Raw genomic sequence first — 17,013 nt, forward strand, 5'->3', positions numbered from 1 at the left:
GGGAAATATCTTTGGTCAACAGCCTTAAAAGTAGTAGTTTTGTCACCATCAGATGTACAGTTTGTAGTTATGCATTTCCTTCCACAGTTGAATAGAAATGCAGATATTTTAGAAAGTTAGAAATACATTGCAAATTCACATTCAGGAAATAAACAGAATAAGACACAGTGGCAACTGACATGTTCTGTTAGTTTCTGTCTTGTGAAGTGAAAAGGCTACTTACTCTCCCTCTGAGCTTTCCTCATCACTGCCCCCGATGCTGTGACCTCGAGACGAAAGTGTGTCACGCAGACTGTCTGCCACTTCAATCTCTTCAAAGTCCTCCTGATCAAGGCTGTTCTCAAACTCAACTCTCTCAGGCGTGCATGGTATGAACGATGGTGAAACAAAGCCATCTGAAAGATAGGAACACAGTCAGGGTCAGGTTTGTTACATGTAATTAACTTGATAACTACCCTCAACTGCATTTGGAAAGGTGTTGCGTAAATCCTTATCAAGTCACTGCTGCCTTGTCCAGTTAAAGGGCGATGTCATTTTGGTCAAAACAACAGAGGCTGTGGTGTCAAGCGACGACAACAATGCATACACAAATATTTCAACCAGTTGAGGATATTAGTCACAGCAAGGAAACAGCCAACGAAATGAAACTTCTGCTCTTACCAATGGTATCCTTTGGTGCACTGATCCTGCCTTCTGGTCTGAATGGAGGGAACGCCGCATGACAGACTGGAGGCTTTGGTGCCATCGTCGCGATCTTGGCCTTGACCTCCTCCAGGTTCTTTCGTCTATCCTCAGCAGTCATCCTCTTGCGCGGTGAAGGCTTCTTGAGACCAAGATGTTGAAAACAATAGAATTTCCCTGAAGACAAAAAAGCAGTTGATTTGAAAAACATCAGTCACAACTTGATATGGCATTTGACTCCAAACTCAAGAGGTATCAGTGGTCTATGCACCAGGTCATAACCAACACTTATGACAACAGATCATGCTTGCATCCCTGTGCATTTAAACACGGCCTCTTACTCTCTCAGCATCAAATATGTTCATTGAAGAAGACTATCCATACCTTCATCATCTTCATTCCTTTTAAACCCGTAGTTCCCGAGGCGTAGAACCGTATTGCAGTAATCACAACGTAGACAGCCGCGGTGGAAGAAGTAGCCCTCGGCACTAATCTTCTCCATGACGTAAACACGCTTCTGGCAGAAGTAACACACATCACTGTTGACAGTTTTCGAGTCGAAGTTGAGCAGGGTACTGACCAGGCCACCCGCACCCTAGAATACAATGAAGAAGTAGCATTATTACTTTTATCAGGGATGTTCTGTTGAATATCATTGTGGTGGTCAAGTTCAAGTGTCTTCTTCAAACAACTATTTCAGGACTTTCCAGTGAACTTTTCAGTTTTGATCTCCCAAGTCCAATAGCGATGTCTATCTTACATGACCATTTGCTGGAAAGCTCTAGATCACAACATTTTGACATTACTGTTTGCATCCCAATTAAGTATATTCTTGAAATTGTGGACACAGTCTAAAATTTTCTCCAAAAATACCCACAAGTCACAGTAACTTACTGGAATCGCCTTCTTTTGTTGTTGTTTGAGTGGTGGTCTCTCCTTCTCCTTGTCTTCCGCACCAAACAGTTGCTGGGCAAGGTTACTAATGTTGGCAGTCGGGGCCAAGCCTTTACGGTACGACTGTATTTGGATGATTTCGTCTGGATTCAGCTCAATATCTTCTTGTTTTGGGGGCAAGAATAGCTTGTCCCTCATGTCGTTTACAAAGAAATTGCCTGAAAATAAAGTTAACAGACGATAAAGTCGAGCTTAGCCAAAGGTTGGTCATTTGACGCAGTCTTAATTCTGCGTTTGCAACCAAAATTGAATGGTTAATGAATTAGAGTTGTCATGTCAGCTGGTTTAATGTTCTCGTCTGCCTCCCAAATTGTGAAAATAAAACACTCGCCTACACTACCCAGTTTACAGTAAATGTTACGAAAGCTACATCTCATTGGCTGTACCTTGTTTTGATTCAGGAAGCTCTACTTTTCTGTATTCAGGTGGGTTGATGAAGAGCCGTTCGGCCAGGTCGCTCACTTTATTCTGCCCTCTCACTCCAGGTGCCATATTACCAGGGATGACCTCCAGCTGTCTCTTGGCATCTGCCATTGTCTCATCAATGTCATGCAGTCCATCATCCTCCTACAACAAAGCAAAGTTATTAAAGGCAAAGCTCTGATGAAGGCGAGGGTCATGTTGCTAACACTTGAGAAAACCTAGTAGTAATGCACTGTTGCACAGCTGACATAATGACCTTGATCTTTTCTTCTTGATTTCTTTCTTCTTCGGTGGACTTTGGCCTTTTACTGATACAGATTTCTCTAGAACATGAATGTTACTGCTGCTGAAAGGTTGACATTGGATGAGCTGTTTCAATTTCCCAGAACATTTATTCAGATTACAGATTCCACTACTGTGATAGTGATGCGTGATTTGATAACTTTCTGCTGTTATGAGTTATACTTGAACAAATTGTAAATCAAGTAATGGAAATTCTGTATTCTAGGTGCTGGTTTTTCTGTTATAGTAAGGATGGGAAGACGTCTACCGGAATGCGTAACCTGGTACCCCTGGCAGTACTTCCCACGCATTGACTGCTCATTACTACAGGTATGGGATACTGTCACCCAGGTTTTCAAGCAAGCCACCGACTTACCTTCGGGAGATCTCTGAAGCGTTTCCTACTCAACGCTCTGCTACCAAAGATGGGACTGAATGTCTCTGCATGGACATTCTCCTTGTCCTTCCTCTCCTAAACAGCGGGAATAGGTGCATTAGCAGTGGTGTATCTACAACGGTTACTAACCGCAGGGTGAGGTGGAATTTTTAAGCACAAATAAAGCACGAACTAGTCAATAGATTTTTGAAATGATGATCAGTACCAGCATAAGAACTACATGACAAGCAGCCCTCCACTTAACAAAATGATAATAACATCATCACTCTCAATGACCAAACCATTGGTTGAAAGGCAAAGGTACAGATTGGCGTATCTAAGGAGAATAGGGAAGCAGGATGACCTAAAGATTGGAATAAAGGTTTCAGATTGACCACGACCTTGGAATTTTCATCTGAAGTAGGACTTTGGAAGGAGAGAGGGTTGACTGTGGAATGTGCAGAAAACGACATATTTGGATTAGAAATTTGCCTCAGAATGAACTTGAAATGAGAATCTCCATCCCTTCACTTTGTTTATTCAAATTAGATTTTGCTAAAAGTGCCACATACAAATAATACATGAATCACTACAACCAGAGTAATACCCCAAATCTCAAACACGCAGGTTTACCTTGCTTTTTCTGTGCATCTTATTGAGTTTGGACAGTAAATGTAACCTCTGGCTCGGTGTGCCGCGGCGTATTGAGGCAGCTTCTTCAGACGTCAGGGTATCAGGACTCTTGGCACCTGCAATTGATGGAAGGGTTATAGGAAGCTTTTACACCGCACTATCAAACTGAACCAGTCGGAGGAATCAGTTTGCAAAGACTGTTTCTGGCATAGGTCTCAACAGAGTCCACCACTATCAAAGAGCTCCTCATGCAGTCTGGTTAGAAATCTCGTTTACCACCAGACCAGGTTTGGGTCCACAAGTAAGTCCTTTGGTTGTAAGTAAGGTGTCCAAATCCATTCCGTTTTTGAGGCCATTAACTATGAAGAGCAAAAAATCAAGAAAAAAAGGCTCTTTACTTACTCAGCTTATCAGTCTTGAAACAATCAAATATTTGAGAGAGGTAAGACCACAGACCCAACTTGTCAGCTTTCAGGCTGTCTGCCATGTCGTGGGCTGTCATGATCGGTGGGATGGCAAACTCTCTCTCGAATATATCAAATGCCTTCTGACAGACAGCTTTGTCATCGTCCTTGGGAAGATCATCAACATTCCTAGGAAAAGCAAAAAAACGACAAATAAGTGATGGGACAAGCTGACGGTCACAGTGACTGGAGACAAAAGTTCCAATGTTAATTGGCTAACTTGCTATATGACGACCCCCAACAGCTCATGTGCTACATCATCAACATTTGGCCCCATAACTGACGCAGTCCCAGCCCAAACTTACAGAAGTTCTGGCCTGAAGTGATGTATGAGAGCACAGAATGCAAATCCACTCTTCCAAGATGCTGACAGGTCGCAGATCTTCACCAAGTCTTTGTAACCATCAAGCTGTTTCTGGAACCACTTTAGCATCCGGTCATAATCACCCATGAAATCTGTTGAGAAAATAGTAAAGACAAATGTTACAAATTTGAGAAATTGGAGCTAGTGTTGCTTAATGTCACACAAATCCTTTGCATTAGACTTCAAATTAAGGTTCTTGGCATATGAGTGCCCCTTGCCATGGGTTAAACATCTCACGGAGTCACCGGGGTGAGATTATTCCGAGACAGAAATTGCAGTGATGGACCTCACCATCCAAGCAAATGCTGAAGAAAACAACTCTAGAATGCCAGGAAAGCTGAAAATGTGATAACTTACCAATACTGTTTCGCCGGTTGGTTGGAATCGACACAATCTCATGCATGTAGGCAGCATCATCACAGTCAAATAAATACTGACACTGGTGTGGCTTGAAGAAGCCAGAGGAAAGATTAGGATATCTGAAAAGAAAAAGGGGTTTTTAAAGAGGCAAGTAGCATAGAGGCTCAGACTAAAGGCAGGATCAAAAGCCAGGTAGGTCCGTTAAAGTTACAACTTTATTTCAAGTTGAGAGTAAATTAGTCACGCCACTGCCCAGTGCAACTACCTTACGGGATCTTCAAGGCAACACAGTTTGAACTTCCATTCAAATGGCTTAGAGAGCAAAAACAAGGTCAGTCACTGATGAACAACCAATTTCTAACCAACGACTTTGAGGTGGGTAAAAATTTGAATACAACTGAAAGAGTACCTCTTGCGGGGATCAATAGTGTACTGGTTAAAATCTTTGTTGAGTGATTCTGGGGTGGTTTGAGAGAGCATCTGGTATATACTCTCTCTTTCTGCTATCACTTCAAGCGGTGTCATTTCCCCTGAGGCGAACGATCGTATCATCCACGCAGCATCCATAGAACCTAGAAAGCCCCGGGCACAGCCAGATCCAGTAGGCCAGAAAGGCTGCAATAAAATAGCGTTTGCATTAGAAGGAGAGAAATTCTATAAAAGAGTGCCTTTTGATTAGTCTTAAGCGTTTCGATGGACACTCACAACCCTGATAACCTGAATGATATTTACAGTTGGTTAAGTTATCTTGGGCCTGGTAGAGTCACCTTGAGCATCTAGTATCTAATCTTATTCGAAGGACAACTTGAGTGTTTTAAGTGGGTACATAGATTTCACCCAACAGAACACTTTCGATTATCGTGTTCAAAGTAGCACAGGCAGTTATAACAGAAACAGGGCTTTTGCATCGATCGATCAAAGCGTGTGCCTGCATCATTTAACAACTTTCAATCTTACCTCAAGCAAGCTGTCACCGACCAAACCAACAAGGAGTTTATACCCTCGCCGTTGAATTATGCGACAGGCGTTCTCGGCTTGAAATAACGATGTGAAATCAAACATAGCCACGTCTGCTTGTCCAAAATGGTTCTTGGCGTATTCTAGTACAGGGAGCTGACCATTGGTGGAGAAGTTGGCCGCCTCCTTGGCATAGCCAAGTAGCGCCTCCTGATTGACATTTTCACGTGAGAGTAGTCGGGCAACATCTTGGTAATCCTGCAGAAGAGCCATAATGTCAAAACAAATTCATGTTCAATACTTTACACCCTAAGTTTTTGGAATGAGCCTTTCTAATGCATTGACTAGAAGAGTCTATACAGGGCAACAGGGGTGAAAAGGCTAAAGAGAGTCAGGACACACCTTGGGCAGGGACACCCAAAACACTAACTGAATTATAACAGGATGCTGAATTATAACAGGATGCCCAGGTTTAACAAATGTCTGACAAAACTATTCAAGAGGTTCTTTCAATAGTCAACAATTGGTGAGGCCAATCACAGTCCTATTTAACTATTTGTGTAAATGCATAGGGGTGATTTCCCGGAAAATATTATTATTTCCAATTCAGTTTACATTTTTCTGCAAAACAACCTCAGTAGTAAGGGGTTAAGTTTATTGCTGACACTCAGGACAGTAATGTCACAACCAGTCACTGTATAAACTGTCACTGTATAAACTACTTATTCAAGGACACCAAAATATTTACATTTGGCGTGTAGTCACTATACACCCCACCATAAATGTTATCATGCTTTGCCTAGATAAAAAACTTGATCAGATTTTATGACCCAAACACCAAGAGTTTTGCTTTCACTTTTTCTCAAATAACACAAATCAGATCTTCTGTGTATGTGTGTGTGTGTGGGGAGGGGGAATCTCCAGCTATACTAAAGCACTCGATCTCAAACGCTGAGAATCTGCACCAAATGCATTAGGTTTTTCTCACCCCAGAATGTCCATTTTTCATTTGCCTGCCTTGAATCTCTCCCCCAACATGGAAAAATAGATATGTGGCTTTACCTTTATCAAGACTCCTTTATGTAACAAGCTCTGTTTCTTGGCCGTCATAACAAAATAATGGGTTTCATCTTTATAGTAGACAATATTCTCAAGATCAATGCCTGTGTCGTCTTTCAGGTCTTTGAAGAATTTCTGATTGAAGATGAAGGCCACTCCGCTGATTTCCTCGACCCTGGCCTCCTCCTGTGTGTGCCAGTTGATGAAGTTCGCGGTAATACCAATGGCAAGTTTTCCACGGAATTCCTTCCGCTTGAAGCCTAAAATGACATTTGATACACAGAATGAATCAAGAAGAGAATGATATCTTCTTTTGTTTGTGTTTAAAAACTTCTAGGTACACGAAGTTTCGCCTAAACAAGCATAAGATATATTGAACTCAGTTCTCCCTTAGGCTTTTGATACAGAGATTATCAACGATACATTTTTTAGTTGATTTCATCAACGTAAGAGGCCAAGGGTCCAAGAACCAGAGCCAAGGTCACTTCTTTTTCCTGTTGCTAGGTAAATATCACAGATTATTTCTTTTTTGACATATTTACGAATATGCCCACACATTGTTGACAGCTGCAGGGCTGTTGCAGAAATTACAGATGTTTGTTTTACAGTCATCAATTCTCATCCACACACATCCTGTACTGATTACTGTACTGGGTAATAGGTCAAAAGTGGAGGAAATTAGACCAAAAAAGTTCCAACCAGTCAATCTCAACGTATTCCTCCTTCTTTCGAAAAGAATTACATGTTTTTTTTGTAACCTCATACACTGAGACCAAGATAGACTACAACGTACCATCCAATGTGTTCCTCTTCCCATCAGCGCCGAGGAGGACATCAAATTCATACTCGGATACTGGGTGATCTTTAGGACTCGTGGCAACTCTCCAACCAACTTCTGAAACAAGATGACAATTTTATCAATGACAGTATAAATGTCGCAGGACATATTATTCTTGCCATGAGTGTGAGCATCGCCTCAATTTCATTGGAAATAACTTTATGTGGTGATACCTACAATGTTGTGCTATTTTGTCCACTGAAGTCAAAGAATTAAGAATCAAAGAACACGGAAATGACAGAGAGTAAATGTAAAGTTCCAAAAGCTCTGATGATTTTTGAGCTAAATCTCATGAACACTTCAAAATAATTACGTAAGTAGGCTATATCATGAAGAGGTCAAGTACACCATTGACACAATTAACACTATAAGTACATCGCAACTTGAGACAAAAGAATTCTGACTTCTAGAGATTCATCTGTACTAAATTGGCAGAAATAATTTGATTCGTTTACGAAATTGTCGGAAAATATGATCTGTCGAGTTTGTGTTTCATTAACTTTCACCATTGTGCTTTGCTCAATTGGCCAATTACCAGGTCAGGTTGAAGACACACATCGCAAATGCTAATGGCTTGAACAAGCCAGTGATGTGTCAGTATATTACTTGGAAGCCAATTCGCATTACATATTGTATTCTGTTGGAAGGCGTTATTTGGCTATTGGACATGTATACGTAGGAAAGAATTTGGATGATTTACATCACAGATCATGACATCCTGCAAATTGTCCAACAGTGAGTCGAAATGCAGAACTTTAATTTTCGATTTGGCAGCGCTACATTTATATGTGTATTGTAAATTGGCTGGAGTTGTCGACCTCAGCTATTGCAATTTGGCTGACACTGACGACCTGAACTTTGGAAAATCAAAGATCTCCAAGCCACTTGTAAAATCATCCAGTGCAATCAACCCTTGGCATTAATAGTTACAATGTGACATTGTGAATTAATGGTTGCGGCAAAATGAAATAGAAGCACCGTTTTTTTAAAGCACATTCATACTGAATGATACAAACAACCATAATAAGAAATTTTTAATCAGAAATCTAGGACATGAAATAATAACATTGCAAATCTGACAGCTAACAAAAGATATACCACTGCATAAAAAGATGCATGCAGAAAGATACAGACATTAGTCAACCCCCAATTGTTTCATCCTTCCAACCAAGTGCAAACACTAACTTTTTACTTTATTTGCCTGTTTCAAAGTACGAGGTGTCATGGTGGACTGTATCATAGATCAATATTATCCCAGAAGGCTCTGTTACAGTCAAGAATAGGTCCCAGACATTCTGACTTATCGAGCAATGTCAGCGAATGACCATTCTTAAGTGGAGTCACTCACTCTCTTTGTTTGTGTCTTCAGTTGGCTCAATTAGGCCCTCGAATGATGTGTTGATATGGATTTCCACACCGTACAGAAGGGCGACCTTCAACAGCATGCACTGTAATTGACGTATACCTGAAAAATCGAAAATTTCGATTAGCATGGAAGACTCAAGCCCGTCAGGGACCAATCGCAAAACAGGGGTTTCTGGGTGCCATTGAGCCAAGGAAGTAGGCCTACAAGTTTGCAATTATCTGACGATATCTGTCAGTTACTATCTGTCAATTGCTATCTGTCAACGGAATGTTTCAACGGTCATTGATTGTTTGAGGTTGCCAAACTTCCCCATTCCAAAACATGCAACGTTTGTTTGTTATCTTGCTATTTGTTTTGTTGAACATAGTAAAGAAGTCAATGTTAGTTTGTAAATTTGTCTTTCTTCAATAAACCTAAGTCTATAACATCTGTATTGGCTTACCCAACCTTACGATCACAACACTGTCTGAAGAATAACGGCAGGGCCTACTGCCAAACATATTGGAAATGCCCTATCCTGAGCGGCATCCCCAGATCACACAGGTTATCAGTTCAAGGGCTGATATCAGCACTCTGTGATGATTACCTTTGTGGACTCGTTGAATATCAATCAAGTCCAATCGACTCACTTTAAGAAGGACATTTCTATAGAGCTACATAGTCCTGCTTTAGTACTTTCATGCAAAGACATTCTTTCATTATCGACTCCTGGCACATGCCTCTCAACCACAACATCGATGAAAACGAGAGATAATTGATAACGTACACATACCACACCAGGAGTTAGATTGCGATTACCCATCCTTATGTTTATTAAATCCCCTATAACCCATATGTCACATATGAAAACTTCATCAATAGTCTATCATAATTCAACATAAGAACCTATTCAAACTGTTTATAATCTCGTTGGAGTAGGGGCACTACACCACAGGTTACAGTGTTAAAAATACTTTAGAATAATCACACTGTAAATGATAACTTCATAGGGGTAGACTATCCTATCAGGGGTTGGGGACCAGACGTTTTGTTAAAAAATTCCAATATTGTTTAGCACCCAGTTCTACATGTATTAGTAATATCATATTACTTTTACACAAGGATTACGGTAGAGAAATTGTAATCACAAATTGTATCAAATGAAATAATAATACTGCATGCAGTGATATGCATGCAAGTTTTTACAGTCAAATGTATGTGTTCAAAAACAAGTCTGAAGTTTTTGTTCCAAGGCAGATTTTACAGAGTAGGCAAAACATACTCAAACTACTAATCAGATATGTATGCTATTAAGAATGAACTTCAATCCTAATGCATGCAAGGTGCAATAATACTGAATTTCTAGTGAATGCCTTTCTCAGATTATGAATGATTAAGATGGAGGAAAATAGTCTACTGTGGGATCTCCCCCCCCCCCCCCCCCCACCCGCACTGGTTACCTTTGGATGGTAAAAAGAGAGTTACTTACTAATATGATCAATGGCACCAGCACAGAACTTTCCGTAGAACTTCTTGCCGCCCAAACTCTTCAGATCATGAATGAGGTAGGGCCAGAGATGGAGCACATTGTTACGCGACAGGCGGTCACGCTTCTCCAACAAGACACATTTCCCTCCGAGCAGGGCGACCTCTATTGCTGCCCGCAGTCCACATGGTCCACCGCCTATCACCAGTACCTGAAAAGGCAAAACCAGACTTTATTTCAGAATGTCTTTTTGGGATTTTTTATGCCTTTCCTAGCATTCTCAGGGTTGGGTAGGTACACACTGCACAATTCATGATAGATTGATATGAACAGTACTCAACTGCACCTGAGAATTATTTCGTACAACAGATTGCACAGCCGGCTTCAGTGAAGTATATGACAAGAGCTTTATCGTATCAAAATGTACTGCAGTTATAAAATGCAACCCAATTCACTGTCTTTGTCACAGTAGCCACCACATCAGGAATGTATCACGTTACATGTAAAACACACTTAATATCAGTAAAGTTTTACATGCCTCACTTGAAAGACTTGGACCCAGCCCATTGATATCTAAGATGCATATCACCCACCCTTCTCGAGTTCCTTTTTTATAACAGGAATATGACTGTTTAGTTTAGTTTTAGAATATGACTGTCTTGGTTGACACTCATGTCTGTAATGACAGGCCACACAGTTGATGAGAGCTGAGGCATGTTCTTTCCAGAAGGCCTTTCTGGGATCCTATTCTTACTGCAAAATACCACTTTTACTTTTATGCCATTGAATCAGTAATTTTTGTAGCTTCTTAGCATAGAAGACACATTTAGTCCGTACAGCTTTTTCCAGAGCACTACTCATTGTCTGCTTTAGAATGTCATTCGGTCACTGCCCAGGGGCCTACAATCATAGCACTACTTCAAAAGGAAGCACACATCAAGTAGGCCAAATAAGTGTAAGGCCATTATGGCGTCTTGGCAGAAGGTTCGACCTCCACTTCGACTTCAGTCAAAACAAAGTTTTTTCTCTCCTGTGATTCATCGTTTGAAGCTTTGTAACTTTGTAGCTTAGTACTGGTAGTCGTGCTTGATATAAAGCTAGAATTTGCACAGACAGCTATGAATGAACTATCGTCCTGATCGTGCACACTCCACGTTGATGCTGTTCCGTACCCATCAAAGCTCACCCATGGAGATTCTATTGAGCTGTAAAGCCACTACATGGGCACTGCACGCCCATCATTTTCAGCACTGCCAAGATAACTCCATTGGGAGTAGCCCAGCTGCCCCTCAGCTCTAGGACTCAACCCTTGGCTTACCCTTGTCCCTGCGCATGCTGTCCCCCTCTTATACTCCTTCTGCATCGCTCGTTTGTCCAATTTGCTCCACAACGACTTGGCTTTCCATGATGTCAACTTCGAGCGAATGTTCCAATAAAAGTTGGTGTAATCTTTCTGGTCGACCCCGACAACATCACAGAGTTGATGGAATGCATTGATGATGCCACGCAAGGTGCTCGCATGGCAGAACTGGTCGAAGCAATGCGTAGCAGGGTCTTTTTGTCCTTCTTTTATTCCCATGGTTGCTGTCTTTTTAGAATTTCATGGTCTTGTTCTAAACTACTAAGTTGAGAGGACCTGAAAAATACAGAAGGAAAAGTGACATGAGTGATGGTGATGTTGCAAACAGTGAATGTGCTCATATTTTGTACATTCAGTGCATTGGACAGGTGTTGTTGCAAGCAACCAAACACATTATCATATCAATTTAATTGAATCAATCTGTGTATAAAATGCACAGTACTTCATTGGATTCTGGTTATTTTAAAAAATGTTTCTAATCAGAGCGCTGAACATCATCATTCTTGGTTGAGGCCAACCGATTAGAGATGGCAGTTGGAGAAGCCTGAATGTTGCTGGCAGCATACCATCACAATCACACATCACAAGGGGATGATTCATACCCAATAATAACACACTAAAACCAATACACTGTACTGTAGCGGAGACTAGAGAACACCAGTGTGGGAAATTCAGAATAAAATGTGTGTGATCTGGATGGAAGAATCCAAACCAAAATCAATTAAGCAGTAAGAATTGTAATTAGATTGTTTGTTGGAGACAGCACTCCTTATCACAAGAGCTCATTTTTATCATCTAGTCAAAGCATTTGTGAAATGCAACCAATGTACTACCAAATGGTGCAATTTTATTCAATTTAGACAATTTGTCAAGCTCATTTTTATCATCTAGTCAAAGCTTTTGTGAAATGCAACCAATGTACTACCAAATGGTGCAATTTTATTCAATTTAGACAATTTGTCAAGCTCATTTTTATCATCTAGTCAAAGCATTTGTGAAATGCAACCAATGTACTACCAAATGGTGCAATTTTATTCAATTTAGACAATTTGTCAAGCTCATTTTTATCATCTAGTCAAAGCTTTTGTGAAATGCAACCAATGTACTACCAAATGGTGCAATTTTATTCAATTTAGACAATTTGTCAAGCTCATTTTTATCATCTAGTCAAAGCTTTTGTGAAATGCAACCAATGTACTACCAAATGGTGCAATTTTATTCAATTTAGACAATTTGTCAAGTTCACATATCTATCCAAAACATGCCTCCTCAGTTGTGTGGGGTCTGGGTATTAAACTAAACAGCTGGAACTTTATGCATCCACACATGCATAATGTTAGTTTACAGTACAATACAACAGATGGAACTACTTCAGCAGACATTCCATGTAAAATGTAATGAAAATCTGGACCAAACATACCTGATTCAATTTCACTTCCAGGTATTGGTATGTTGTGTGTAAGTTATAGTGAATGGCTACCTGCTGTGGACGAGGAAACGAACAAAACTTCCAAATAATTCATTTGTTTTTCGCTGGTTTACATATATAGAGTGAATAGCAAATTTACATGTATTCAATCATTTTGTTTTCTGAATGGTTCCTTCCATGATGGTTCGATGCCAATTTAAGGGATGGAAGAGCATTCACCAATATTCGGCAGGGTTTTTTTTCATTTTTGTACCATCTCTCAATCATCATGTCTGAACTAAAGTGGAACAAAAAAAGTGACTGTACTGGCAGGCCATGTTAAGAAGGGGGAAAGCCACGACGCCAATTTGAGATCATCACCCTATTTTAATCACCACAGCTGAAATAGTGAAATGGACTGCAACTGAGCAGGCCTGAATCAAAATCACCAAATGCCTTTAATCATAAGTATCACGCAATGTAGATTGTGGTTGTAAGACACGGACAAACCATAACCGTAGGTGCCAACTCAACTGTTTGTAGCTAGTTCATCTTGATGGTCATTTTTCAAGTCAAGGACCTACACTACATGACGCCAGACAATCAATGCCTCTGGCATCTTTTTTACCGTGTCCATGAAGTGAAGATATAGCTATAGGCCTATGTCAGTATGTGAAGATGGTTTGTTGGTCCGACCCTATGCTATAGGTCAGTGGCAGTGGTACCGGTGTATCTGGCAAGCCGCAAAGGGCCTATAAATGACAACCAAGCATGATAACATGATGAGAAAGTGACAATGATGTTGATGAAGTGAACATGATAATGTATGATAGAGAACAGTAAAAATGACACATGTCATGTATGTATACTATACATTTAACATTACAGCTGAAACTGGCTGAAGCAAGCCAAAAACAAAATTACAGAACACTTTGTGTGACTGTTTATATCCCTTAGAATCAAGCAATGGACGGTTTTGATTACACTTACAAACTACAGGAAGTACCACTATAATATAATCCTCATCAACATTCCAGACTATGATGAATAAAACAAGATATCCGGCTTGCTAATACAGCTTCAGAGGATATGCAACAAATCTGTGTGGGACGAACCACCATTTTGAAATTCGTAATAGCGCCATCTGTCGAAGTGAAGACACACTATACTTGTCCGGGTGGGTGTGGCCGAAAAGTCGAGACGGCTCCTGATTCCTGCCAATTTTGCAGTACCGGTATACTATATCGTAGGGCATGTGAGCGAGAAGACTCGGGTGGTGGTGGTGGTGGTGGTGGTGGTGGTGGGGGGTATATACTAGTTAGGATGCTGCCATGGCAGTTGATCGAAGAAGCAGTTGGCTAGCACAAAATGTCAATGATGGAGAGTAGTTGGTGGTGGGGAGAGGGGGGGGATATTCTCATTCTTGAAAACGTCACCCGTACACCAGCCCCCCCGGCCACTCCGCAATTAAGGGGGCCATTGCTTGTACCCCCTATTACGGGAATTGCCATTAAATTTTGACCCCCCCCCCCCCCCCCCCATAGATCTCTGGGACGATGTCACAATCAAACGTGAAAGGAGGACACTTTTGATTGACATTCACTGCTCCCAAGTCGGCATGGCCTATGTCTGTATGAGACATGTCTCAGTTGTCTCAAGAGACAACTGAGACCTTCTTAGTGCGTGTGTGTGTCTTCCCTCCCATATCTCTCATCATGCTGTCAACAAGGTGATGAAGCTGCCAGGACTGATTCAGCCTGGCCGGTACTGTCTCATCTCTCTCACCATGTTGACAACTTGGCAGAGCAGCCAACAAGACTGATGCGGCCTGGCTGTGACTGTCTCATCTCTCTCATCAAGTTGCCAACACGGTGGAGCTGCAAAGACTGATTTGGATTGGCTGTGACCGTCGACGTCTCATCTCTCTCACCATGTTGACAACTTGGTAAAGCAGCCAACAAGACTGATGTGGCATGGCTGTGACTGTCTCATCTCTCTCACCATATTGTCAACACGGTGGAGCAGCCAGGACTGATTTGGCCTGGCTGTGACTGCCTCATCTCTCTCATTATGTTGTCAACACGATGGAGCAGCCAGGACTGATTCGGCCACGAGATTTATGAGCTCCTAATTGATTTAAACTTTTGTTCTTGTCGTAGCACGGGTCACAAGTCTAAAAGCTGGGGTCACAAGTCTAAAAGCTGTCGTGACCTGCTACTCCTGTTGTAACATGGGTCAGCTTTGTCCCCAGGATATTCTTCATCCCCATGGTTCACCTGGCTAAGTTCCTATTCATCTTTTAGCATCGATCAACATCTCCTATGACCCATCTCGCATGTAAAAAATGCTCCAGCATGATGCCTGAGCAGAAATCCCCCTACAACCAGCCTAACATCAACTTCGGAGACCAAATTACACCCAAACGTCATGAAATTTTCAGAAAATGTGTTTTTTACGTTGTGCTTATTTCGTTTATGGCTACTAAATTTTATTTTGACGATTTTATACCTGACTTTAAACCTGGTGGACGCTGGTGGGCGCTAGTGGGACGCTGGTGGACACTGTTTAGGATGACCGCCCATCTCTGTGATAAACCATTCAATCCCGCATTCAATGTGAACTCAAGTTGATGTGATCATCATGTGAGATAAGGATTGATACTGGTGATAAACAATTCAATGCAATGGGAAGAACTCAAGTTAATGTGGTCATCTGAGGGATGTGGATTCTTACTGGTGATGAACCATTCAATGGGAACTAAAGTTAATGTGGTCGTCTGAGGGATGTGGATTCATACTGATGATGAACCATTCAATAGGAACTCAAATTAATGTGGTCATCTGAGGGATGTGGATTCATACTGGTGATGAACCATTCAATGGGAACTAAAGTTAATGTGGTCGTCTGAGGGATGTGGATTCATACTGATTATGAACCATTCAATGGGAACTCAAATTAATGTGGTCATCTGAGGGATGTGGATTCATACTGGTGATGAACCATTCAATAGGAACTAAAGTTAATGTGGTCGTCTGAGGGATGTGGATTCATACTGGTGATAAGTCATTCAATGGGAACTCAAGTTAATGTGGTTGTCTGAGGGATGTGGATTCATACTGGTGATGAACCATTCAATAGGAACTAAAGTTAATGTGGTCGTCTGAGGGATGTGGATTCATACTGGTGATAAGTCATTCAATGGGAACTCAAGATAATGTGGTCAACTGAGGGATGTGGATTCATACTGGTGATAAGTCATTCAATGGGAACTCAAGTTATGTGGTCATCTGAGGGATGGATCTATGGATTCAAGCTGGAAATAAACCATTCAATGTGATCGCAAATTATTTCAGTGATCAGAGCAATGATGGATTCGTGCTAGAGTTAAACTATTCAATGTGAACTCTGGTTTATCTCCAATATTAATTCATCCCTGAGATGATCACATTAACTTGAGATTTGACTGAAATAAATCACATGTTGTCACTCATTTCTGTCTCGTTTTTAAGAGACCATTGATTTTATCCCTGACCGGATATCATTTTGCATTGCCCCCCCCCCCCCCCCCGAATGTTCATAAATTTCTCATGGTCATACCCCCAATCAAGAAAATCAAGTGAAAAGTCTGTAAACATGTGTTCTATTTTTGTTTGGATTTGCTATTCTTAATTGTTCATGAAATCTTTTGATCCAAGATATTAATCCCCAAGAGAATCTTTAATGGAATAAAAGCTGTATCTTTTTGTATTAAACAAACAAATCAAACCAACCACATCATGACTTACAACACAACAAGGGTGTTCATGGAGCACTGAGTAGTACTGCTAATTTTTCACTGAGTTCTTTTTAAAAAATAAATTTTTCAATGAAAAGTGTGAATGAATGTCTAGTATCATTCAGGTTTGCACCATTTTTCCTTTTGGTTTTTATTGCAAGAAACCGTTTAAACAAAAAAAAATTATATATGAAAAAATATTCAACAATACAACCAACAACACGACACCTAGCCCTTTACTATTTCCA

At 40.9% G+C, this 17,013-nt stretch overlaps 1 protein-coding gene across 6 annotated transcripts in view; it reads right to left on the reverse strand.

Moving 5' to 3' along the window:
- LOC135488745 (F-actin-monooxygenase MICAL3-like) overlaps window positions 1-14,106 on the reverse strand; it is a 29,236-nt gene extending 15,130 nt beyond the window's left edge. For 5 of the 6 annotated variants that reach the window (XM_064773507.1, XM_064773506.1, XM_064773505.1 and 2 more), the window contains exons 1-18: window positions 13,981-14,106; window positions 11,541-11,858; window positions 10,226-10,433; window positions 8,740-8,856; window positions 7,347-7,448; window positions 6,557-6,813; window positions 5,495-5,752; window positions 4,947-5,152; window positions 4,535-4,656; window positions 4,119-4,269; window positions 3,752-3,942; window positions 3,350-3,465; window positions 2,717-2,812; window positions 2,022-2,202; window positions 1,576-1,793; window positions 1,066-1,276; window positions 661-858; window positions 224-395 (exon numbers count right to left, since the gene is read on the reverse strand). In XM_064773507.1, coding sequence (XP_064629577.1) covers window positions 224-395; window positions 661-858; window positions 1,066-1,276; window positions 1,576-1,793; window positions 2,022-2,202; window positions 2,717-2,812; window positions 3,350-3,465; window positions 3,752-3,942; window positions 4,119-4,269; window positions 4,535-4,656; window positions 4,947-5,152; window positions 5,495-5,752; window positions 6,557-6,813; window positions 7,347-7,448; window positions 8,740-8,856; window positions 10,226-10,433; window positions 11,541-11,801 — 3,065 coding nt within the window. In that variant the 5' untranslated portion in view covers window positions 11,802-11,858; window positions 13,981-14,106. The remainder of the gene's footprint in view (window positions 1-223; window positions 396-660; window positions 859-1,065; window positions 1,277-1,575; window positions 1,794-2,021; window positions 2,203-2,716; window positions 2,813-3,349; window positions 3,466-3,751; window positions 3,943-4,118; window positions 4,270-4,534; window positions 4,657-4,946; window positions 5,153-5,494; window positions 5,753-6,556; window positions 6,814-7,346; window positions 7,449-8,739; window positions 8,857-10,225; window positions 10,434-11,540; window positions 11,859-13,980) is intronic. The other variant, XM_064773509.1, reaches the window with a different exon arrangement.
- Between the last annotated feature and the right edge of the window lie 2,907 nt (window positions 14,107-17,013).

The sequence above is a fragment of the Lineus longissimus genome, chromosome 5, assembly GCF_910592395.1.
Source record: "Lineus longissimus chromosome 5, tnLinLong1.2, whole genome shotgun sequence".
Taxonomy (NCBI): domain Eukaryota; kingdom Metazoa; phylum Nemertea; class Pilidiophora; order Heteronemertea; family Lineidae; genus Lineus; species Lineus longissimus.